The following is a 27,668-nucleotide window of genomic DNA, read 5'->3' on the forward strand; positions in this document are numbered from 1 at the left end:
TGTGAAAATTGGCACATTAGTTGTCATGTTGCTGACCATCATCGTCCTCGGAGACAGACTGACTCACACACTGCGTCCAAGAATTGTCTGTCTTTTCTCCCTAACAGCCGCTGCCTCCAAGACCAAACCAGGGCTCACATACACTCTCCATCTGGATCACAGAAGGGTCGCTTCAGTGGTCAGTCTGGGTCTGTCACCAGCGTTTCCTCCTCGCTATCGTGTCGTCTACAACTGATGAGCAGTAAAAAGCCAATGACGCCCACAATATGTAAGTTAAATTATATTGCGAGACAAAATATGTGATAAATCAGGATGAACATGTCACCCATGTTTTCTGACCCCCCCCAGACCCTCCCAATAAAGCAAAACCGAACATTTCCGAGTGGCCTTTTATCGTGGCCAGCCTAAGGCACACCTGTACAATATTCGGGCAGTCTCATCAGCATCTTATGCCACGCCTGTGAGGTGGGATGGATTAATATTAATATTAATCCCCGTTGAAAAAGATTTTGACATATTTGTGAACAATATTTCAGATAAATGAATCTTTTAGTTTCATATCTTTGAGTTCAGCTCATGAAAAATGGGAGCAAAAACAAAAAAGCTGCATTTATATTTATAAAATATGTAATCTAGTCATAGAAGTTACTTATTGTGCTATTTTATTTATTGAGCTAAATTGAATTAGTAAGTCGATATAATTATTGTAACAGGCCTTAGTGTGACTATCCTTAAGGAGACAAGCAGGTAACGCGTCAGACCAAGCTACATGTCCAATCAATAAAACTCAATAATAAAATGCATGTTTTCCAATTTATTTTTGAGCAATAAAATCAACTCTAATTGAATAAATGCTATATATATCTCCATGGAGACATGGTAGACCCTCCACCACAAAAGTTACATAGTGCACCTTTAAAGGTCCCATAACATGCAAAATCGACTTTTCAGAGCTTTTAACCTTCTTACATTGCTATTTGTGCTTCATATATGTACCCAGAGTGTTTTTTTGATTGATTCCCGCAGTGTTTAGCTATATTACAGACTATCTCCTTTCCTCGAATCTCCAAACTGACGGGCGGTGGGGCAAGACCGCGTCATAAGGGCAATCACGCGTCACCATCCTGGGTGGGGGCGAATATCAAACCAAGCCGTCTGCATTTCCGGGTTGGTGAGGGAGTCCAAGGTCTGGGTTATATTTCTTAACTATTATGTTAAGGGTGTTGCACAACCCTTATTATTATCAATTATACACTTAGGATAGACTACGAAACGTGAAAAAAAGCATGTTATGGCACCTTTAATATAGACAGCTAAGAGCTTCTTATCTGGACTCTATTACCTTTGGAGCTACGTCATGGGCACTTTCAAACTCACTCATCATGCGGCTGAGAAATGCATCCTTTCCTAACTCCTTTCTTGGAAAAACGAGCCAACTTGTCAGTTGGTAACTGAGTGGACTATTCGGACAGTCTTCATCATCGTGGATGGTGACGCACATCCAGTTTTGGCTCAAGGCACTCCGGAGGCAGATTAGAGGTACCGTATTCAGGTCAAGCGTTTCTTCTACTCATGGAGACTGCTCTCTATATTTGACTCCTGCTAATATGCAATAATATGTGATATACTAAGCAGCCTTGCCAAGTCTTCATTATGGTTAAATGCAACATCTGAAAAGGGACAAAGAGACTTGGAATTCATGCACACCAAGAAATGCGTATAGGAAAAAATCATCTCAGCAAGATGCATATTTGGTTTGAACAAAGAGGCCGCTGAAGTCAGACAGCCCATGGATAGACAGGAGGAGAATGTAAAGTAGGCTTACTGAAAAAACAGATTACTGAATCATCTCCAGGAGGAAATCTGAGACTCTCACACACCTTTTCTACACACACGAAAAGCGACCTGCTCCAAAATACAAGAAGTGAAATCCAAACTCTAAAAAGTTGTATAATGTGACAGAATAAAGCAGCGCCTCCTCCTACTTTGGATTACACCAGCGTCTGAATAAAAAGAAGAAAAGCGCGCAACATACCCACAGCACACAGACCCCAGGGGCACATAAGAGATTTAGAGACATCCTTCAACCTGTCAGCATCACCATGTCATCCAGAGTATGTGTGTGTGTGTGTGTCTGTGTGTGTGTGTGTGTGTGTGTGTGTGCGGGCGGGCGAAAGAAAAAGAGACAGAGAGCGAGAGATGGAAAAAGAGGAGAGGCTGCTTCTTAAATGCCTCGAATGACCTCTACAACAGTTCACTTGCAAATCTTTCCACCATTGTCTCATCAACATGCATTAGCGACGCCAGAGAAATTACCAAAATGCTTCTATTTTTATTCTATCATTACTGTTTTTCAGTTGTCGGTCTTTTTTCAAAGTTTATTCAACCATGACACAGAGTTAATTGCATTTCTTTGCCGATAATCCTCTAAAATATCATTAACATAATAAGGCTGTCAGGTGTAGCCCATCAAGACAGAGGGCGCAGGATTGGCCCAAGAGCAGATAATGAACATAATCACATTTGATTCCTCTTGCATTTTCTAAAACGACTCAAATTGTATGCTTCACCAGAGTCTGTCAGAAACTTCCTGTCACAGCCAAACTGAAAGCACCAATCAAACACATGCCAAGAAAGGAAGCTTGTGGCTAAAAGCTTCCAAGATTTTGAGACCAAACCTCACAGAGTCCCAAATCTGTATAAATCTGAAAAAATGTATAGATAATGATACGATAATGGACTTCAACTAATGGGTCTGTATTAAAAAGCGGGCTGTATTGATATTGAACTAATCCAAAGGCAACCAAATGTTTTAATAACCCTTATTAAACAAAACAGAATGGGCACATTTTAATTTGATCTAATTTAGAAAAGCAACTCTGGCACTGTACAAAATAAATATAAGACCCTGGACACAGATTGATCGAACAATTTCCTTTTTTGCTGTGCATTTGTCCTGTGGTTGCTGTTGTAATTTGACCCAAGTAACTGGCGCTCACTAACAGAGCCCGCCGGTGGTAAAATTGTACATGTGCTGTCCTCTACTCACTATGACGCAGCATAATTAGACATTTTAATACGTTTTGAGAGTCATTGAGTGTCTGTTTTTCAGTTATCAATCAGACCCTCGTGAATTGATTTAAAAACAAGGCAGCGGGGGAAAAATAGAAGCCCAACAGTAAATAAACTTGATGTATTATTAACATATACCACAGCCAGAGCCTCACAGGCAAAGTCGGGATTAGCTTGGTAAATTTGTCAAAGGCTCATAGCAATAAACAAAGTCGGAATTGGGCTGCCAAAAGGGACGAGGGCGCTGTGCACACCTAATAAAGATTGAGAGCTAATGTGTATAACTGTGTGGGTCTTACGTGTATAACTGACAGGCAAAGCGGGTTTAGAAAGGGAGGAGGATCAGTGGGCTATACAAGCGGGATCCCCCCAACAAGGAATGTGTCATTTTACATTCATGTTTTTTGAGCTGACAGTTATGAACGTAAATAAAAACTACCGTATTTTCCGGACAATGAGTCATACCTTTTTTCATAGTTTTGGCCGGGGTGCGACTTATACTTACATTTATACTTAGGCCTTAGTTATTTTATTACTTGGTTTACGGATCCGCCTCACTTAGATTATTGATTTCTACAATATAAATAAATTATTGTCAATTTTTGTTTATAAAGTACCGCCGTCAACGCAAAATAGCTTTAAATAAAATATTTTTATTCATATTTCGCCCGCCTGTTCAATATATTTCATTTAAAAATCCGTAAACCAAGTAATAAAATAACTGCGGCCTTATATACTTATACTCTGGAGAGACTTATATGTGATATTATTCGTTATTTTCACACTTGCAACCGCATTTCATATTCCAGTGCAACTTATATGTGTTTTATTATTCTCTATCATGCATTTTTTGGCTGGTGCGACTTATACTCCAGTGCGACTTATAGTCCGGAAAATACGGTAATCAAAATGTTTAACCTTTCCTCAAATAGGCCTTGACTTGAACTCTGGAAAACCAAAATATATGTTGAACAGGCCGTGTACATGACTTAACATCACTGACTGGGGTAAGGCAATTCAATGAGGAGTAAAAAAATGACATTAGGAAGAACAAACAGTGGATGTGAAAGCGTGACACGTCGCATCAGCATCCTCAAACAGTGACAGATTTGCACGCCTGAGCGCTTCTGTCCAATCCCTGCAGACAAATATTGAAAATGCACACTTCACACATGGTATCGTGGGTAAACGTCTGACAGCCTAATCAGTCAGGCATTCACAAACAGCACGGCAGCGCTATGGCTATGTGTTGTGTTCTGCTCCTGTTGTGACAGAATAGAACAATGGGCAAAAATAAAATATAAAAAAATAATATCTAAAAGAGAGAGAATTCCCACAATACGTGACATGAGACAAGATTTTGACAAATTGTATAATACCAGGACTACAGAGATTTTATGTGCCTATGACCATTATAAAACCAAAATCAATACCTGCTCAAAATTCATTGCAGCAGATGGTTATAGTTACTGAGAAATATCTGGGTATGTATTTTTACAACCCTACTTTTTATAACCCTATCTTCTTCACGTATTAACTGTTTGCTTAAAGTACTTTGATGTATAATTCAGAGACTCTCTCCAGGTGTACAGAGACGTGTAAGAATGAAAAGATCGCTCAACCTGCATTACCACCTTTCAAAATCAATGTAGTAATTCCTGTGGGAATGTGGGAATTCACTTTATTGGAGAATCTGTGTCAACATCGTTCCGCCGAGTATTGCAATGAAGAGTATTTTAATGTCAAGGCAAAGCACAGGTCAGTTCAAACTAATACACGCAATTTATTTAAGCACAAAAATATTCTCGCCAATTGAACCAACAGCAAAAATTTTCTGAATGGAAAAAAAGGATTCATCATGTAAAAAATATATATATCACAAATGTTTTCAGTTTAGTTTATCCAATATGCCAACAGAATTACCGTATTTTCTGGACTATAAGTCGCAGCGGAGTATAAGTCGCACCAGCCAAAAAATGCATAATAGAGAAGAAAAAAACATAAATAAGTTGCACTGGACTAGAGTATGAAATGTGGTTGGAAGTGTGAAAATAACAAATAATATCACATATAAGTCGCTCCGGAGTATAAGTATAAGTATATAAGTATACGTCGCACCCCGGCCAAAACTATGAAAAAAGGTGCGATTTATATTCCGGAAAATACGCTAAACAATAATTTAAATGTTGGCTTTCATACACAAATGTTACAACGAGATTAGAGACAAATGCCCGCTGAGGTGCAGAAATGTGAACTGTGAAGATTGAGAAGCTGGTGAAGGATGGAAAAGAGCCATGTGAGCAATGTGTTCACAATTACACTATACCAGTTTGAAAACGTAGCGTCTTATGGTTGGTATCTTAGGTGAGCTCCTCAGTATCCTCTTTTGCACTCTGGTGCCTGTTACCATCACGACAGCAGCAGCAGCACCTCTGGGCCCTTTGACAATGTGACGTGATTTGTGTTTTGGGCTCAAGAACAGCTGTGCTCGACTTAGACTAGTCTATCGAGCTGAAGCATTGAATCATCAGGCCAAAGGATTTCCACCCGGACCAACAATAACAAGATCTAACACTGCATCATTTGAGAGACAACTGTCAGGGTTGAGCTGGATGATATGGCAATGCAAAATGTTGTCTGGAGAGATTGTTATTTTGAGATCCTGTGCATTTCTGTTTGTGTTAACCAACATTATTATTATTATTATTCAACAATAGGTTGCATTCACGTCATTAGGGTGGAATATTGGCACTACTTTGTGAAGCTATTGTGAAAACAGAATCTTTTGTGCATTTATGCATTCCAAGATTATATGGATAGGCCCAGTTATTTTAGAGATGTTAATCGTAAAATGCCAGTATGTTTATGACAGTTAAACATAGAGCTTCTGACCTTACCACCAGCTCAATTTATATAAAATACCACAATGTTTAAAAGTCAACATCTGGCCTAGTACGACCTAAATCTTGTGAACGTCTCCACCTTTCTGCCTTGCCTGACTGGAAAACTTAACCAGTAATATATGTTGTTACTTTTAAAAAAAAATCCTCTGTTTCTACAAAAAAAGTTTAAAAGCGTGAATGTTTTATTAAGAGCGATGCAATTACTTTAAAGCGCTTTAACCTCACAACCTTCATGTATTCCTGCGCTGAATCCACTTCTTGCTGAGAGTTTTGTGTTTGACTCGTGCACCTGCCTCTTCTCCTTTAGCTCGGAGCAGCGGTAAACCTCCACTGCAAGAACTTCAAACATTAAAATCATGTCAAGGAGCGCTGAGAATTTCACTGCAACTTGCCTTACTTTTTGGAGAATAATAGGTTGTTAGATTTGCATTATAATACGGACACTGGCTGCTGCATTATTCTAGTTTAAATGTGTGACATGTCCCGGCTGCTTTCACTGTCGGTGTCTATGGAAACTAAATCCAATCAGAACAGAAAAACAAACAAAAAAGAAAAGTGACTAGAAGTTGCTTGAATTTAGGAGCCTCACAAACTATCGATTTCAGCTATAGAAATGTGCAATGGGCTCGTAGAGAAACCCAAGTCAGCAACATTTTAAGAGCTTATAGAGTCAGAAATCAATATCTCTGTGTGGAACAAAAAAATGGAAAGTATCTGCCAATGGAGCGCAACAATTTTCATTCATTTCTGCCATAGGTTTTTGGAACAATTCTAATATTAAGAGTTAAAACATAACTGACGCGGTTATTTTCAGCCCCTGAACAGACTTTCAGACAGGTATTATTATATTTTTTTTACATTTTGATGAACAGCACGGTATAAATAAAAGATGAAACAGTGTGTAACAGACAACTGTTCTCACTAATTGGCCAAGCCCTAAACCAATATCCTGGAAACCCAGCCCAGTACTTTTCCCTGGATGCACCGCTAACAATACCAGTGTGCGCATCCATGCAGTGTGCTAATGAGGCCTAATCAGTTTATGTTTTATTAAAGTCTGGACAATGACTGTATCTGGCGTTGGTGTGTGCCATTATTGCATCTTCCTCGCCTACAACATTTCAAAGACACATGCCATGTTATTCCTCGGATAAGCTTTCAAATGTGCATAATAATGTTGGCATAATGACACAAACCCAACACCAAATTCACGTAATTTCAGAGTAGTTTTCACATAGACATCCCCGCTTTATTCAGGCCTGTGTGTATGGTGGTCCTCAGAGTAATGCACGGTTTCATGACAACAGTTATCAAAAAATCAACTCCCATCAGCGTTGAGCGAAGGGCCTGCGATTCCACAGCTCATTCTAATCAGTCTTCTCTGTCTGAAGTGCCGAAGTGCTGCAGCTGGGGCGATGCAAACCTCGTGAATCTGATTGCGGTTATTTTTACGATAACAATGAGGCTGCATGAGTGCTGGGAAGGACCGGATCTCATTCAAATACGTTCCAAATCAATACTTAGAAAGAAATGCCTGTCTTACCTGTTAATTGCTGTTAAATTGGCTCCATAAAACATAATCAGAATTCATATATTCCTGGTTTTGACCCAGGCCTTTCTGTGTGATTACTTCCTTTCTCCATTGAAAGAAAGGTTGAAAGAAAGGTCAAATGTAGAGGACAAATTTTTCTATGGGGACAATAACAATGCACGTTGGAGAAGCTAATAAGTAACCAGGTGCGTGCTTTCTTAAACAAATATTACATTTTAAACAGCCACCAGTCTTAGACCAGGGCATGGTACTATCATAACTGCTACCAAAATGATAAATGATATTGCCATTGCATTGGATAATCATGAAGAATATGCTGCTGTTTTTCTTGATTTGTCAAAGGCCTTAGGACAGTAGATCACTGTATTCTCTTGGATCGTCTGGATGCTTTTGGGTTCTATACAAATTCTAAAAAAAGGTTTGCAGATTACCTCACAAATAGAGCGCAAGCTGTTTCTGTTGATGCCTTTCAACCAGAATGTTCTATTAACCACTGTTACTATTTATATAAACTCAATTGGGCATAATTTAAAACACAATAGCATCCACTTGTATGCAGATGATGCAATTCTATATGCTGAGGCACCTTCTTGTGCACACGTGATTCAAAATATTCAAAAGGATTTACACTCCATCCAACAAAACTGTGAGATACAAAGATATATCTATACTTACGCTTGATGGTAATATGATTGAACAAGACCAGATTGTCATTCTTCTTTAAAAATAAAATGTGTTTTCTTTTTAATTGAAGAAAACAGTTAATCCAGGTGACATTTCTTTCAGTTCAAGGTTATGGTGATATAATATATATGCATTCTACTGCAACAGTGTTAAAACCTCTGAAGATCTAGTTTACTCAATTAGTAAATAAGACATCCAAAATATCCCCAAAAATGTGTGTCTAAAGAACAAAATGACACAAGATATTTAAACCTGGCACTGTCCATTTATACATCCCAAGTATATAAAATGCCTCTGTTTTGAATATTCTTACTTTTACATGAAGAACTGTAACTGCGATGGCAGAAACCTCTTGAAGCTGCTCAGGTTTATAGAGTGCTAACCGAGTGATTGCTCATGTCTGAGAGCATAACAGGTTTTTTCTACGGTTGTGTATATATTTGGTGGTGAAATCCTGTCTGGATCTTGCAAAAGAAAATCATAATTCGAAGCAGGCACAGTTCAAAAACCTGTCACTATCACAAAATGGAAAAGAGGAGAAATATGTTTCCTGATAGTGAGAAAATCCCTTGGGACCAAAGCGAACAGACAAAGAACAGAGTAGAACAAGCAAGCAAACACATGTGCAAGTCCCTGATGAAAAGTGGTCGTGCAGCTATAGTAAGACGCAATGCATTCATACCAAGCCCCAGGGTTTAAATATGGCCACCATTTTGAGTCAATGGACAAAGCTCAGTGGTGCGTGAGGCCCATGGATGTGAGGCCAGTTAAGCCTTTAGAGGGTAGGTACGCTTGTCTACTACTGACTATGCGCAGTGCTGTTCTCCCGCGTGAGGAGAGCGCAGCGGCTGAAGGATTTTGAATTGAGAAAAAGTCAATGAACTGAAAATCATATTGTCACAAAATCTGACAGATTTTTTTTACATTGCACTCTATGCCAAAAGTGTTTTTTTCTGAACTGTAGAGGATTTTTGGTATGTCCAGGCCATGATTCATACCCTGGACCAGGCTTTTAGATAGAGACCCGTCTTCCCGTATTTTGGACGGGATATTTTAAAATGTGGACAGGCATTTTCGAGTGCAGGGACGGCCATTTTATGAATAAATCATAGAAAAAAATGGGAATATTATCATTCAATCAGGCCAGGAAGCATTTGACTATAGTCCGCCATTACATTTCACTGTTTACAAGTGAAAATGTGCATGCTGCGTGCTGATTGAGCGACGAAATTTGTGTGCTTGGCTCTGATTGGCTGCCGAGCCGTGGTCCGGAGAATGCTAAAGCTTCTCGTTTTGTCTGCCCCCGTACCCCCGGACAAAATTATTTGGACGGGGTGTTTTCAAATCCTATCTAAAAGCCTGACTATTACATGTGGGTGAGTTTCTGAAATATTTTTTTTTTAATCCAATTTTTCTGTTTTTCATCCAAATTGGGCCAAATTAAAATGTTTCAAATTCTCCCTTAATTTGAATCTCAAAAATTCACTCGTTCCAAAAGTGGAGCCAGGACATCTCTCATTCATTAGATCGCCTTCTCGCAGCAGAGTACATAGTGTTTCTCAGTGCGAGCCTGGTGAGTGCAGGTTATTGTTAGACATCCATCACAGATTTATCAGATCAGGGTGAAATCCCGCTGCTCCTGCATTGATGAGATTGGGTGCCAATAGTCTCTAAGCACAGTGCATTCTGCAGCCGCGCGGACGTGACAAATACCAGATCACTCGTCACATTTTCAAGCAGTAAACTCGGCTGGTGCTCTGTAATTAAAAGACATCTGCTCTGTCTGGCTCATTGGAAACACCTCACACACAAATGTTTTTTTATGATGATGATTTTTTTACATTCATTTTAACATGTTATCTATTTCCCAGTGATTCTTAGCTAGCGATTCAGGCACTGTTTTTTTGAATTGCGGTGGTGATGGTCTCCCTGCAATCAACAAGATCTTTACTTTCTCAACTAGGGCACAATGTGTTCAATAGAAGGTCCTTGAATGGTGAATCTAAAGCCAATAAAGAGTCGACCTCCAGTGAAGTGAGTAGAGATTAATAAATTAATAACTGTAATGGTTTAATGGTTGTGAAACGGTACAAGGTTTGTGGCAAAAGAGTAATAACGTAATGTTACATACAGCCAGTAATTGAACTTCCTTTTTCGTGTGCAAAATTCTATGAATTGCCACATTTAGGCTATGTGGAGAGTTTTCTGCAGTGTAACATAACAACATACAACGACACAGATTAGTATGCTCACATTTGTCTCTGGTGAACAAGCACTAGAAGAGGATAATTGGAGAGATAAGTATTCCATACACAGGCAGATAGGAGTGTGCATGCAGCTGGGGGGGAACCCACCCGGGGGGGAACCCACCCACGGCCTGCCTGCAAGAAGCTTGACAATTTGGACAGATGAATACTATAAAATGTTAATGACATGGCGATAGTAGCGATAATTAAAAAAAATATTTATTGGCCATCTATATTTATGCCCTCGGGCATTTATTTCCTTTATTACTTCACATTCAATCGTTTACCAATACACACATAACGGTACCACCAAATATAACAATCTGTATTTTTTTTATTATCATTAATCATCATCATCATCGTCGTCGTTGTCATCATCATCATGATCATCATAATTATTATTATTATAATTTCTCCTCTCACATCGTTTATCCCTTTATATTCACTTTACATTTTCTCCCTCTCTCTCAATAATGTAATGTTTGCAACGTAGTGTTAATAATACTAATACTATTTTTTGAAGAAAAAAAAATATTCCACTTATTTCCATTTGATTTCCCTCTGGGGCTGCAAATGCCCCAGGCTCTGGAAACGGCTTATTCTGAACACTCTGACAACACAAAAAATGGGAAGAATTGGACAATTGTCAGTGAGAGTGATACACAATCCATTTGGGGATTTCTGGCCTTGTAACTGCAGAGCCTTAAAAATTATATTTGAGACATTTAAAGCAATATATTATATAATAATGATAATATAAGATGAATGTTGTTGTTTTTTGACAGCAATTCAAATTGATATATATTCTTTTAGATAGTCAATTTACAAAAAGTGTCATGTTATTCTTTTTGGCATTTTGTTTTAATACAGGCCTAGCCTTTTTCATATTGTCAGACCACCACTAAATATACAGTGACGTAATTAAACCAAAATGAGTCAAAACGGGATTTAAAATAGTAGTATATATATAAAGTGTGTAAGACATATGCTCATTTATTTAGGCACAACATAAATACAAAATACATAATAATTAATTTTCCAATAAGCCTCTCTCTTTTCCAAAAGCTATGTCTAGACTTACCTCTAGCATCAAAAAACTCCTCATCAGAGCTGTCGACAGATTCTTGTGCAATATTCTGCAGACGCCAGTGTGCGCCACTGTGCTTTCGACCACCTATAAAAGAGATGAAAACATTTGTGTCAATCAAAAATTGGATATTCAGTCAATATTTTTCCCTTTTATTTGTATCGACAATTGCAAATGGGTGTCGCCTCGACTCTCACAAAGAGGCTGTTTTTAGTGAAGGCAAAGAACTCAAGTGTTGTTGAAGGAAACCCAGTATTTTTTATAATCTTTGAAATAAGATTATGGCTGAAGGGGATTTTGAGCAATTCTCTTGCATTATCAATATTCACAACCAAACAGAATGGCAAAAACTTTGATATACATACTTTGTGATGACACCCAGCTTGGCCTATCTGTGCTGCAAGGTTGCCCTCCTGTGATTTCTTTCTTTCATTTTAGACTGAATCAAAGCCCACCTTTCTGGGCAAAGTCTTGGTACCAGCTTGCACCTAAGAGGGCCAAAAGGACCAGGGAAATCGCCCAGAGTCTAACTTGTATCAAAACCCCATTTGGGATAAGACCTGTCACCAGTCTGGCCCCAAAAGGACCAAAAGGTCAGCCTCTGCGGCCATTTCCCTTGTCCTTTTCTATAACTACTATACTATAATATAATATATTTGTGAGCAATCCTTTTCGAGGTTGCTGCACATGAAAATTAAAAAAAGCAACAGACTTTGTTGCGAAAATGACTTGAGAGTGGCACTTGCCAAGGTGAAGGTGCATTTCTGAACTGGTCTCTGAAGGGCAACAGCAGAAGTCACTGATTTGCAGTAAATATTCATTATTATGTTTTTGTTTTTGTGTGAAAATCATGTTTTGGTGATTTTGTTCAGTGATGTTGATGTACAGTTCATTTTGTGCACCAGTAAAAATATACCTATGTTTTGAATTTGAAAAAATCCTATTTTATTTTTCCAATTACGAAGCTTGGAAATGAGCTTATGAAACTGGTGGGGTTCAGTACCTCCAAAAAGGTTAAGAACCCCTGCCATAGACACAACCATTGTCATAAAATATGTTTTTAGTTGATTTCTTTCTACTACTTCAATGTAAGAGATTGTACGTTGATACTTCATTTCCAAATAATATACAATAAATCAATATAAATGACAACGATCTCAAAGGGATGTGGGGACAACATCTGCTTCTTGCTGCCAAAAATATTTATAGTGCTTAGCCAATCTAAGTTCCTCATCCATGAACCTCATCCATGAACTTACATTGGGCTGCAAAAGCAGCGAAGCAACAGTGGCTGAGCTGAGGATGAGTCCACCACCTCCTCAAGTCCTTGAAGTGGGTCAACATATTTTACTTCAGCTTAGTCCGCAAAGCAATTCACCCTCAACATCCCCAGATCTATATTAGACATAGTCACGTCTTTCATCCTGTTCTACATCCTGTTTACAAAAACAACTCCAAGAAAGGAATTAGAGGTACCGTAATATCAATATTTGTTCTCACAATGTAATCAATTGAACTGAAATAAGTCGCTACGTTCTGGTGATGGCTGGAGTAGAAACTACACAATGACATAACACAACACCTCATGATGTACCCTAATTACTTACTAGTCTACAACAAGATTTACACCCATTTAATACTAATACTGCTACACTTTTTTTTTGCTCGAATATCTCTTGGAAATGTGTTGTATGTGTGTACGAGAAATAGCATCAGAGAAAGCCCCTGCTTTGAGCAGTGAGCAGCCCTGGAACATCCTGCGCTCACCTTAGTCTGTGGCCCTGCTTAATTGAGGATTTAAGGGCTTCCTGAGGCGGTCTGGTGCCCCTGTGGTAACACCAGCCATGTATCAGGCCGATATTTCGACAAAAAAACACTCAGCCTCACCAAACCACTTGATACCCCAAACTGCTATGAAACAGGTGGCTCCATGAGAGGTCCTGAGTGGTCCGGTCTGGTGAGGTGACCTATAAAGCTTTTATAAAAGGCTGAAGTCATGCGGGAGATTGTCCCACTTGCATGATTTGTTCCCCTCAACAGTTTCTAAAAAGTGCTTCTAAATAAAGAAAAAGAAGGAAAGAAAAATAAACTCTTACCCTTAATGTGGTGGTGGAATGTCTTGTATATGTCTAGAGGTTCAAGTATCACGAAAAGCTTCATATATAATCTTGTTTTGGAAAATTTCACTGCAAATCTTTTAATATCTTATCAACGTTATCGACCATTTTAACGCATTCGGTTTAATAATATACTGTATATCAAAAATGCACCAACACTTTGCTGTGAAAATCAAACACACCCAAATCACCTACAGCAGATGCAGCGTGGCACTTCACACAAATTTAATTTTATTAAAAAAAAAGGTTATCAATATCTAAAAAATCATCAACGACAACACAGGGACACTTGTGATTCATCTCCTGTCTTTCCTCTCTTTCTGTCTATTACCCACTTTCCGCTGCATTTACACGGGCAGCTGCTCGAAATGTGGCTCTGACAGCACTCATTACCAAAACAGTTCCAAAACAATCACAGGTTTCTACCATTCTATCTGTCACCGGCATAGGTCAGCTGCATTATGTGGACACACAAATCGATGTGTGTGATGTGGGTAATGCTAGGTTTGGCTAGAAGAACAAGGAAAAGTGTTGACTTTCAGGTGGAAGATAACAGATGACATGGGGCCTGCATTGGGAGCTGCTATTTGGTCCTGTTTCTATAGCGCAGGTTGTGTACTTCAAAATATTTGATTTATAAACAAGTGCTATGCAAAAAATGTGTTCGCTTTTGTAACTTCTTGAGTGAAGAGCTTTAAGGTGAATAGAGCTGTAAGTGAATGGAAAAGGATCTCAAAATTATTGGGATCTTGCACAAAAACTACACAGAGGAGTACTACCAGCATCTTAATAAGTGAAAAAGAAATAAAACGTTATCCTAATAAAATAATGAGGTGACTAATAAAAAATGTGATCGACTAAGACTTTATCAACTGATTCATTGAGTAAATTACTAAAGGCAAGGTAAGGATAATGTGTCAAATTGGCCAATAAATGACCTATTTTATGTCCAAGGAAACACAATTCAGATACAATGGTCACAAGTAGAGCTGGGTTTCGATTCAAATTTCAAGAATCGATTCGATTCCAATTTTTACGTTTCAAAATCATTTTTTTCCGATTTCTCAGATTCCATCCAATTCGCTCCGATTTCGATCTGATTTCTGATTCGATCCGATTTCGATTCGATCCGGGGGTTAATGTTATTAAAAATGAAAAATGTGTTTGAACCGTTTCCTTCACTTCATGACTGTGTAGAGAAGCAACATATTAAAACTAGTATTATATCAATATTAAACAGCAAATCTCACAAGTATTGGTAGTTACTGATGGCTGGAGTCCTGAATTATCTTTCTTGAAGGTAGATTGAAGTTCACTGAGGAAAATGTAGAAAATAATTTTAATTAAAAAAAAAAAATCGGTCTTTGGACGTACAAATCGATAATCGGTCATTAATATGCGAATCGATTAAAAATCGGAAAATCGATTATTTCAACCCAGCTCTAGTCACAAGCTTGCATGGCTAAAATAATTACTCAACTAATCGTGATTGTTGAATATGAAAAATTAATTGTAGTCAAATTTTGATCATCGTAATTGTTATCTAAATTATACGGACACGAAACCACATGCAATTTTTTTTATTTTTATTACAAAGACAGATGCATTATTAAATCAAAACATCAAGAAGAATAAACTAGATTTGATTTTCATCAATAATTAACTTCAGTCTTCAGTCACCATATTTCAACTTTTATTTGGTTGATAACTTACATAAAAAGCAATACAATGTACAATAGAAATACTAAAAATGAAAATGACAAATCGCTAACAAGTCGATAAATAAAATACATACGTACATGGAGACTACTGTGAACTAGTGACAAATGATTTAGCATAAACATCCCAAATTATTAATAATTTAGTTTTTGTATTTTAGAAGTTTAGGTATTTTAAACTATATTGTTTACAAGTAAAAAGCAAGCCATCATTTTATCTAACAGCTGTTTGGTGAATTGAAATTTCAGATCAGTCCAAATTTTCCCTCAAAGTTTGTCAGGAGACCAGATTTATCTGAGAAAGCCAGAGCATATCCCTGGAGCGGTATAATGCCTTAAGCAGATTACCACCTTTCTGCACTGAAACATAATTACTCACTTTCTACAGCCTTATTGGACTGCATCTGTCACTTCTCCATCAGCTGCTCTGGGCCCACAGGTTTTATGAGGCCTTTGTCAACCAGCATTAACTTCAAAATGGATCACGTTCAACAAAAGGTGTGGGACTAAGTCTTTATCTTGATATATTACCTTTAGTGCAACCAGTGTGCAATGATTTCTCTTTAATATATCTTTACATATGAAAGGTAACCAGTGTGTAATAAATTTCTTATCAAATCGCACGGTGAATTTCGCTGAAGTCATAATTTCTTTCTCCTGTTTGGTATGACTCATGTTATTTTATCATATTCATTGAAGGTGAATCAGATTTCACCTTTGTTTATTTATTTTATTACTCATCGTCTTCTGGGTTACTTTCGCATTAGCTCAAGGCAGCAGAGACTTTATAAATTATTTATAAAAAAAGGAAAACAAGTAGAGGAAATGAAAAATAATGAAAATAATGCTAAAATCTCGCATCGTGGCCCAGCGTTTTGAGCTCTGGAAGAGTGACGCCCAAATATTCATGTGTATGAATGAAAACAACACACAATTGAGAAACAGAACAGGTGAAAATGAGTCCACTGGAAAATGTTTCTTGACTGAAGACATTTCCCCTCGAAGAGAATTTATCAGTTGACTCTTCTGCACACTTCTCTGAGGAAAGGAGTTTATTCATTCAGTCATTTATTTATTTAATGGAGAACAACCTTGGGCTAGTTTCAATCTGCAGGCACTTCTAGGAGACATATAATTAAAATCATTGACCTTTCTACAGGGGAGTGTGAAACGTCTTTAGATAACAGATACCGTATTTTCCGGAGTATAAGTTGCACCGGCCAAATAATAGAGAAGAAAAAAATATATATTGTCGGCGTGCTCGTTTATGAAAGAAGGGGCAAGAATCAGAAAGTTAAAATCAATCAGATGTTTAATCCCTGCCATTTACAAGACTAATACAGATAAACGGAGCGCTAACCTAAAATGTCCCTATCGAATGTGTGGCGTCTAATCCCTGCTCCGCGTTATATTTATAACATTCAGATATTAGGCGGAATATGACGATTGACGCCTCCTTCCAGTATTCTTCCATGAGCTCTTTCGCACGTCTGTGGCCTTGAAGTTTGCAGCTGTTCAGGGAAGGTGTCCGTCCTTATCAGAGAATGTCTCAAAAGGAGCAGTGAGTGTCTCAAATGGGACAATAGACTATGTGTTGTGCGTATAAGGAGTTAACCCAAGAGTAACACAGTCTAAAATGAATATAGTTGGTTATACTTTTAATACAGTTTCGTAAAACAGTTTCGTAAAATGAATATAGTTGATTATACAATATAGTAATGGTTAACATTTAGATTCCCCTTCAATATAAGTCGCACTGGAGTATGAAATGCGGTTGGAAGTGTGAAAATAACAAATAATGTCACATGTAAGTTGCTCCGGAGTATAAGTATATAAGTATAAACATAAGTATAAGTCGCACCTCGGCCGAAACTATGAAAAAAGGTGCGATTTATAATCCGGAAAATACGGTATATAGTCTAACCTTGAATAGTGCCTGCAGAAGTGTGCAAGAAGAGATAAGAGTAGAAATATGTACAGTTGTAGCGACATACAAAAGGCAATTTAAAATAATAATAGCAAAAGGCAAAACAGAACACAGCTACTGATTAAAATACCTGTGTGCTGTAGTAATTGCTGTGAGTGTGTCAGGGCAGGTGGCGCCAATCGAAGATTATTGTGTTTGTGGAACCATCACGAGTCATCTAAAACCTTTCACTGGTGGCTATGAACAATTACGTTAAAATGCTGTAAAAATAAAAAGCAGTAAAGTAGTCAAGCATAGTTGGGTCTGATTTATTAACAAATTTGACCATAAAACAAGGATTATTATGCATAGCGCTGCAACTAACGATTATTTTAGTAGTCAACTAGTCAAACGATTAAAGACGTTTTAAATACATTTTAACTGAATAACGGTCGAACTATGGTGAATGAACACTTCTAGTAAGAAAATATGTATGACTAAAATGTATTATTGATGAAAATCTTAACATTTTGCCAGTGTCAGCGTCTTTTGGCAAGTGTTTGAATCTGTAGATTTGAATTGATTGAATGATGGCGGCAGCCCTAATTGTGCATGTACGACCAGCGATTAGACAACCATTTTGATTTAATGCTGTGCCCTAATAAGACTTTTAGGTTTTTTTAGTCTTCTTAAAATGAAAATAATTGTGTCACAAAAAGGCAAGGATTTAGTTAAGATGCAGACAGTATGGATGTGGATTTTACAATGTTGAAATTATAGTGGCCTATCTCAAAACAGTAGATCCTGGACCAAAAGAAGGATTGCCAGAGTCAGGGAGAACTGCAATTACCCAGAGTCATGAAGCTGTGTCAGAAAGTTAGAGAGTGAAGAAGAACACTCCAACAAGTCCAAAACATGCCCTTAACTGACTATGTGGGCACAGTTTGTAAACAACTGACCTTTTCTGGCATTTTCAGTAAAAAATAAGACGAATACAACACAAAAAGAAGGTAATTGCATCTTTTCCTGTTTCCAAACTGTTTCTAATACAGATTCCCACAACACAGTAAGCTAAAAGTACAACCTCAAAAACTCAGCGATCTGATTTAGCCTTTATCTGATCTGCGTCGGACTGGAGGGTAAAGGGTACTGGTTTCCTCAGGGCCTGGACAGGGAAGGGGCCTCAAAGGCATGTTATCAGTTGCATTTTCCTACATTTTATTCTATTTTGGTTGTAATAAAATGCATCTGGTTGAGTTGTTCTCTCTAAATGCAATTATTTATTAAATGACCCCATAACCCCATTAAAAAAGTCCCAAATGGTTTGAGCAAAATGTGTAGCCGTGTATAAACAAAAAATAATTGAGTTGAATTTAAAAGGTGCACTAGTTGAGGGTCCATCACCTGATTTCCTCATAAAATAGTTTTTGCTTTGTCTGTAAGGTTCCAGAGTTTGATATAAAGTCATCGATCTTTTATTCTTCCACTTAAAGGAGTTTCTGTTGCCCAAAAAGTAGTTAAAGTACAAGTTTTCTCCTGGAGAATATCCACCACTATTGTGCCCTTCTTAGAGTGGTTAAAACATGTTCTTAGAAGATGAGAAAGAGGCTGATATAAGAGAGGCTGACGATGAAAGGAGAACAAAATAATTTGTTCAGTGTCTTGAAGAAGTTTAGGAGAGAACAGAAGAGGAAATGGTAGACTGACAGATCCATGACTATGAACTAAACAGAGACAAAAATCAATATTTGCATATTTGCTAAATAATTGTTAACAAATTCCACGACAAAAAATATATAATCTGCATATAGTGTATTTTCTTAGTTATTTATAAGTATACTATTTGTTTTATTTTATTTTATTTTCATTTTATTTGTATGTGCCTTTCAGGACTCTCAAGGTCACAACACGTGATGAGGAAAAGTCGTTTTGGTGTTGCATTGTGTTGGAGCAGGTTTTCAAAACCCATTAAACAACACAGTTAGAGGAATTGAACAGAGCTATATTAGAGTAGGATTTGCTGCTAATGAGAAAGCCCCACAGACCACACTAGGGCTGCGTTCATCAAATTTATTTAATGCACTTTTTATCAGTTCAATCCAACATCATGACATTTCTCCACTTGCCTCTAATTTAACTCCACTGGCAGGCATAGCTCACACACAGATGGTCCTGGATTGCCACGACCAGCGCTGCATCTCTTCAATTTGTAATCAGCAGTACTATTTAATATCCTATGAACTTGCACAATTAACGACACCCAAAAGAGCTGCTGCAGAAAACTGGACCCAAGGCCCCCCAAAGCACTGTGATATTTAACATGTGCAGAGAGAGAGGAATCCAATAATGTTTTTTTTTTCTTTACGGCACAGATAAAGAGGAGGAAATGAGAAAATCCCCAGCTCTAATTTCAACAGGCAACATGTCCCCGCTAAAGATGAAAGCCACACAGGGAAGACAAGGGATTGAAGAGACAAATCCAGAAATGGGCAGATATGTTTGCAGATATGGATGTAATGATAGGCAAATGTCTTGGTTCGATATTGTCACGGTGTAATATCTATTTTGCGATTGCGATATTGTTAACAGAAGTGTCAAAATTATACTTGTTTGCTTTTGAAATGTCTTGACAAGCCGGTATCAAATCATTACTGTTATAGGGCAATAATGTGCAAAAATGGAGAACAGAAAAATCCCAACAAAATGGAAGAGGAAAGCTATGATAAACAAACGTTAGTTGTTTTAGGGAGTGGCCCTCTTTTCTTCCATGAAAATGAATTGAAATACAGAAAGTAACCATTAAGCAGGCTAGTTCATATTTGTTATTGGCTTTTCAACAGGAAGCAAATGAAGCAAGTTTCTAATTATCCTTGTGCTTCAACAGACAAGAGTTGTGACTGACCCAAACTTCTTACAATATTAAATGGGTCATTGTCTTTGTCGCCTTCCTGACATCATGCTCGGATCGTATCTGTGTGCATCACAGCTTTGCACATCACAATGTCATCTACTATTAATGGACTGCCACGCGTCCACTATCACATCATCACCACTAAAGTGCGTGGCTCCACTTCTGACTGACTGCAGCGGCAAATACTGCCCATTCACACTGACGCCTGCCTGTGAGCGAGGGCGTTTAGTCCACTCTTTCACTTTTAAATTTAAATTGCAGAGGCCATTACTTATCTACAATCTTATTTAAAATGAGATGTATGAAGTGTACGGGCTGTTCTTTAACATAATAGAGTTTGTGTCGAATGGTTGGTGAGGATATGGATCATGATGGACAGTCTCCTCGTGTGATTCAATAAACCATTTAGAAACATGCGCTTTGAAGCCGGAGTCAAAAGTACTGTAGTCAATTGCAGGTCATGAGACTGAATGAGTTATGAGACTGAAAAGGACATTGGAGCTTTGTTTTGAATGACATTGGCCTTATTCAGTTTTTGGCTTCTTCCCATTGTTCAAAGACAGACATACAAGAATTTATGTTTCTGAAAGGGAAAGCAATAGATATAATCCCATAGAACGCATTCATCCTTTGTATAAGTGCTTGTGAGCAGACTTGTTTTGTCAATAACAAGTGGGAGCACTATCTCCCAGAGCACCAAATGTTTTCTTTTATACCTTATGGAAAATCAACATGCAGTACATTGACTATTCAAATATTCAACAATTAATTCTTGCAAGGAATGAAGTATAAATATAGTACAAAGTAATATAACAACTGACTAATGTGTTGCGTTCATATAAGCCCAGCAGACCTCCACGAGTGAACTATGATGTGGATAAAGTGTGCACTTGCTCACGCTGAAGGACGCGGCCTGCACTACACTACAGCAAAGCCTCATGGGCGTGTCATGTGTCAATATCAATCTTATATATAAAGGACTGTTGGATGTTGAACAGATATGAACAATTTACCCCACATTTTGAAAATTTAAATCTTCAAAACAATATTCAACTGTATTATCAATAATACATTTGGCATTTATAATAGAACAATGCATTTCAAAAAACATCTGTGTCAAACAAATCATATCTGTGTCGGGATGATACTAATGATAACTTGTTTAATGCATTGCTATTTTGAATATTTTGTAAATGGATTTTGTTTCGATAATTCCTCTGAATATCATGAAAGTTGTTTAAAAAAGGCATGGATCTGAACCAAACAAACCTGCATGTTTTTGGAGACAGAAAAGCAGATTTCCCAAAGGAAACCTACATGAAGGCAAGTAACAGATGCAAACACAACCAAGAAAGACTCTTCACCACTGCTCCAACATCAAAAGCCAGAGTAATGTGTGTTCCAATTCTCTACTTCTGCCAGTTAGAGTTTGAGACTAAATGCCTTGGCTTATATATATATTTCTCAATGTACATTATTCTCCTTAAACTTATTCCATTAACAATCTTTTTGGCAGAACATCAGGTGACTCACCAAAAAGAGTCACGCCTCTGTCTTCTGCCCGGTGTGACGTCAAACTGGCCGACGGACAAACAAGTGGCGGCCTGGTCCCCTGTGAACTTCCTCTGTCTGACCGGTCAGTCCTCTGTCTGCTGCTGCTGCTGCTGCGAGCAACGTCAGGAGACAGAGCAGGTGTGCACCCACATAACAAACATCTATTACATCCGAATTAACAGAGTTCTATCATCAAGAACAATAACAGAGGTCACTGAATGAACTAATGCACCTCCACAGTTAGTCCTCCTTCTGTCTGCCATCACACTGGGCACAAAATATTTATTACATTCTGAAACAAGTGAAGCGCAAAGCAGAAAACAAAACATGGCAGTCACAATAGCGTTTAGTACCTTCATCGAGGGACAGAGGAAATGAAACATGGACACTATTTAGGAATGCTTTCAATCCACGGTTATTTTTAGCTCCAACTGGATTTCAGCAAAAAGCAGATTGGGAAGCAAACTCATTATCTATTTCAACTGCAGTAGAAAAATACTTTGCTCTACTTATTTCAATTTCAAGAAGGGGAAATATCACCGGTCAAAGGTGGGTGCTTTGCAGAAAGGCTTGGATGAACTAATGAACTCCCACTGCTAGAGACCTCAACAACTGCTGTATGTACTTTATATTACATTCAAAAAAAAATCTAGACCGTTTGCTTCTGCCTTTACAGACCATCTTCTTCAGTGTGCAGATATTCTCTTTCTTCTTTGGTACGTTTTTGAGCCCAGCTGGGGGCTATTGATTAGTGAGAAACTTCCTACTGTCATTTCAAAAAGCACAGTATTGGGGTTTTGATACACAGTGAGTACATTATGGAAATCAGCCTGGTTTCTTCAGAGGCATTTCTTCTGTTTAGTTGTGACAGTAATAAACACCCCGACACTGAATAATGTGAAAAAGAGTGCGATATAGCTTGCAGTACAGCGGCTAGAAGAGCACTGAACTGCATTTTATTGCTGGGTGAGCTCACGCTGTTCCCAATGAAAACAAATCATTTATATGAAAGTACAGTGACCTCAGAAATGTATTGTTGCATTGATCTACAGCCCTGCTCGTAATCGACAATAGTGACACAGCTTTATGGCCTAAGCGGGAAAGATTAATGAGTGCTATCGTTATTTTCTCCTTTATAAGTAAAAATAACTATAATATATAGCATTTTTGAAGAAACATTCATAAAATTCAGCTGTATTTTACTGTAAATTACCATTTATTTCCTTAATATAGCTGCATTTTGTGATGTATTATTTGGTTTACATCCACATTTAATATAACTGTAGATGTATGAAACTTTTGATGCTAAAAAAGCATTGCTGTCATACACATGCTCAGTAGATGTGACTTTTTGGAGGAAAAACACATAACTCTTTGCCTGTTTGACACTTTGTTGAGGCTTGAAGAAAGAACAGTCTAGCATTTTATTGATCTCAGCAGAATAAAACTCTTCAACGCTTGTCTCACAGAAAAGGACACAGTTCAAAGGCGCGGCAGACTGCCTTGAGGAGCATGCATCTTTATCCAAATACCTCTTGAGTTCAGAATAAAGGAAAATCAATAGTAGGTAAAGGTTTGTGCCATGAAGACAGGGATAAAAAGGTTTGGGATAAGTTAGTGCTAGAGGTGCATGATCGGGGCAAAAATCACGTGATCTTTGATCTGCAATCACAGCCAATCAGACGCACCAATCACAATTTACATCATCATCACATTTGCATTGAGTTAGATGATCTGTAACTAGATAGATTTGGTCAAACTTCATATTATCAAAAACGCTTTTTAATAATAAATGATGTATAATTAATATAAACATATATGTATCAAGAGGATACTCAGTCAATGTGATCGCTATCGGCAGATCAAAAAAAGAGGATCGTGATCGGCCCATATATTCTGATCTGAGCAACCCTAGTTAGCACCATAGACAGTAAAGTTAGCATTTGTCCAAAAACTTAACTATTACAGGTAAATTATAGGTAATAAAGGTATAGGTATAGGTAGGTGTAGGTAAAATACAGGATTATGTCATTTACTATCGAACAATGAAATCAGTTCAAACTTGTTTCATCGTGGGAATCCCAAATTACCAGTATTTTGTCCGGGGCTGAGCTTATTTATTTATTTTTATAATTTTCTTTTCTTTGCATTGGTGGCTATGCTAGCAAATACATCACAATATGTTAGGTGTAGCTCGTTTGGTTAGCGTTAGGGCTTTGGGACAGGTTGCCCTTGGATGAGACATTTTGCCTCTGCTAAAAAAACACTAAAAATGACGACAAAAGGCTTTGCGGATTTAGAGCAGAACTTATAACAATTACTTAAATATCTTTGAACAAGTTGGAAAAAATACTATTATCTCGCACCTTTTGTTCCTTTATATTGCTTGTCATCTTTTTACGTATTTATTTTTCTTTTTAATTTCTTAAAATAATATACAAGAACAACAAGATGAAAAAAGGAACATAAAATCAATAAGTTAAACCTTAGGTTCTTGTGTCCTTAAATGTGTTCAAACCTTGCAAATGTTTGCATTTACATCATGATAACATTAGGGCACATTCTCCATCAGCCTAAAACATGCACTGAGTTAAATCCCTGAGTAAAGGTCCTGACCAACCATAGCTCAACATCTAGTGAAGGATACTGGGCTGTCGCTGCCCACGCCTCTAGAAACACTGCCCCAAAGCAGAGGAAAATGTCCCTGTAAACAAGTAAATATTGCACCTCAACATTTTATCACACTCACTTCTTTCTTGTTTCTTTGACCATCTGTAGCAGACAACACACAAACAGACATTCTCATACCTCTCAACAGAGAAGAGATGGATGAGAGAATTAACCATAACCCAACGATTAATCTGAAAAATCGTGAGTAGTCAACTATTAAAATATTTATACAGTAAGTCCTGGTTTAGGTTAATAGTATTTTCATAATTATTATTGTTAACTGGACTATACAGACTTTAAAGATCTTTTAGACTTTAAAGATAGCAGTATTTCTGATTTCCATCAACAATTCACGTTGCTTGTAAATGTCCCATATCTAGAAACCTTCAATCACCATATTAAAACATTTAGTTTAAAAAAGGTATTTAAAAAAGCTCAATTTACAATCGTTTGACTTATCAACTAATTGAAAAAAAAATGGTTGACTTGAAAATAATTGTTAGTGGCAGCTCTAGTACAAACGCAACAAAGTGTTTGCAGCCCCTTCATTTGTTAAATAGCACTAAACCTTAGTTGAGTCTTTGTCAAATGCATTCATATAAAAGTGCTTTACTCTGGGGATGTGGGTCTAAAATATGAATGCAGGAAATGCTCTGGAAATGTTTATTAATGCATAGACACCATAAATACAGAAGACTGACTCCAAGAAGAGAACAGGGAAATATGACAACTGAGACCAAACCTCATAAACACACAAACTTGCCCTTAAAGTGTCACAGATCTATTATGTGACAAAAGCGTTATACAAGCTGAAGGGTTCTGATTAAATGGTGTGTTACCTGCAGGGCCGTCTTAGACCCATGTAGTATCTAAAGCCCCACTAAAACATTTGCTCTTGACTTGGATGGTCTTTATATTCCATGAACATAATGATTATACTAGATAAGTGAGTCCATTACTGATGACCTTAGACAAGGAACCATTATTGTAAACAAGGCTTCAGGATTTATTCCTACATTGAAACATGCATCTTTTCAGCCTTCAGCCTCAGATTAATATGGATCAAGCTCAAAAGTTTGATTCATTGGGTAAATCTACATGGCCAGTAAGAATCTGAGAGGATAATAATCAGAATAAGAACCGTGGATTAAGACAACCCAATATTTAGGTGATTTTTTTTATATTTCCATCCACAAAACAAATCTGGTCATTAAAACATGTTGCATAGTTAACCAATGAATTGAAGAATAACTGATGTGTTTGAAAATGTATTTAAAAATAAATCTTACAATCTTCAACCTTTTCAATTTCATTTTTGACTTTGCCATATTTGTTTGCCCTTTTCTGCACAATTGCCCTTGTCAAAACCTCTACAGGTGTGAACAAAGAAAGGAATCTGATTACTCACATCAGCATAAACAGAAACCAGATGTTTTGAGTGCATGTAGCTGTAATAATAATGCAAGCTTTGTCTTGAGACTTGCTCATATTTGTAGTAATGGTACGGTTCATTTATACAGTCACTGAAGTACTGGTTTAGGTTACCTTTATGGTAGAGCTGTGTGGGCCTAGCTAAAGCCATACACAACAAATGTAGTGCACAAGTCTGGTACCAGATAGAAACAAATCTTAAATCATTTGGAGTTTAAACTGTCCACAGACCATTTGAATTGGCTTTGGACTTGGGGCACAGCCTGTGGCTAATGCAGCTCTGGATTCAGGTGAGGCTATTAATAGCAACACGCTGAAGTTTTATTCTTTATTAGAATGACCTTCAAGTTCATCAAGAATACACTACTGTGCAAAATGGGCTTTAACACGACTCTGCGCTGAAGTTACACTGCAGCCCAGGGGTTTCTAAAAATAGCACATTTCAATTATAACAGGGTTTGTGGAGAAACGGCGGAGAGGATGAATATAACAACAGCAAATACTGATCGACTTTATGTGGTGCAAAAAAGATGAGCTGCGTTTTCACGGGCGCCTCGTTGCGACAGCGACACAGTCCCGGACAGGACACGGGCACATGGTCCAGGAACTGGCAGAGACGGAGACGTTAAAAGCCGCTGTTGTCCGCGGCACATTCCCTCAGATCTACCTGTTAACGCGCGGTGAACGTGAATGCAGCGCGAGTCCCCCTTACCTCTGCCTCGTGTCTCCTTGGACATAGTGGCTCCGCTGTGGGTTTGTCTCCGGACACACTCACTCAGGAAAAAGCCGTCACGTTTTCTTCAGCGCGGCTCCGTTGTGTCGAACATCAAATCAAACCGGGCACTAGCTTCACGTGCCCCGTTCCCGCGCGCGCCCCTGCACCCTGCACCCTGCACCCTGTCGTCCGCCCGGGCTGGAGCGCTCTGCTGCTGCTGCTGCTGCTGCTGCTGCGGGATGGATGATGATGGACCTGGAGCCGCACCGCAGCCGACGCGTCAGTCTCCTCTCTCACCGCGGGATGATGAACCGCGGGAATGAGAGAAAAAATCGGAATATGCTGAGGTTTCATTCACCTGTAACCGAAATCCCGGTGAGCCTAGACCGCCGCCGCAGCCGCAGACAGAGTTGTGTTGTCTCTGTGCAGACTTGGCTCACATGGCGTGCCCAGCCCCATCACCTCTGGCTCCTGCCTCCGTCTGACTGCGATTATCAGACAGTTTAAAACCAACAAGACTCTTGTGCACTGCCTCCAGCGGTGCGCCCCTGAGCCCAGTGTCCACGCAGCGAGACTTTGCAGGGACAAGACAAAAGTTGACCGTGATGACATTGCAAATGATCATATGGAAGTAGTTTTATTATAGGAATATGCTGCATTATAAGTACTAGACATTATTCATCTCACAGCAGTCAACCTTCAAATTATAATTATACCCCTGCTGCCGCTGCTGATGTTAAAGGATATTAAAAGGTGTTGAATGAGCATATATAAAGAAACAGGAGAGGAAATAGTAAGTAGGACACTGGATACTATGATTCCTATCTCAGTAGAACCAAAGGACACGAAAGAGCAACAGGTTCACTGATGAGAACTGCAGGTCTAATTCAATTGAGGAAGAATATTTTAAGTTTTAACAAAATAAGCTGTAACATTTGCCATACATTACATAAACAGTAAAGGGATGAGAGTAAATAAATGCCAGCGACCACCGTTCTGCTGACCGAGGCTTCGTGGGAGCAATTAAACAGCCACCAAAGGCATCAGCAGGCTCCATATAGCAACTAAAGTGAGGATTTGTTTTGAGTGTCTGAGGAAATGA

The 27,668-nt window shown here is 38.2% G+C and overlaps 1 protein-coding gene across 2 annotated transcripts in view; it reads right to left on the bottom strand.

The window, feature by feature from the left end:
• Positions 1-26,687, bottom strand: part of pitpnm3 (PITPNM family member 3) — an 89,736-nt gene extending 63,049 nt beyond the window's left edge. For both annotated transcript variants that reach the window (XM_072464350.1, XM_072464349.1), the window contains exons 1-2: positions 26,564-26,687; positions 11,539-11,631 (exon numbers count right to left, since the gene is read on the bottom strand). In XM_072464350.1, coding sequence (XP_072320451.1) covers positions 11,539-11,631; positions 26,564-26,588 — 118 coding nt within the window. In that variant the 5' untranslated portion in view covers positions 26,589-26,687. The remainder of the gene's footprint in view (positions 1-11,538; positions 11,632-26,563) is intronic.
• Between the last annotated feature and the right edge of the window lie 981 nt (positions 26,688-27,668).

This window comes from Eucyclogobius newberryi, unplaced genomic scaffold (assembly GCF_026437365.1).
Source record: "Eucyclogobius newberryi isolate DKJ021-1_F unplaced genomic scaffold, fEucNew1.0.hap1 SCAF_10, whole genome shotgun sequence".
Classification (NCBI taxonomy): Eukaryota; Metazoa; Chordata; class Actinopteri; order Gobiiformes; family Gobiidae; genus Eucyclogobius; species Eucyclogobius newberryi.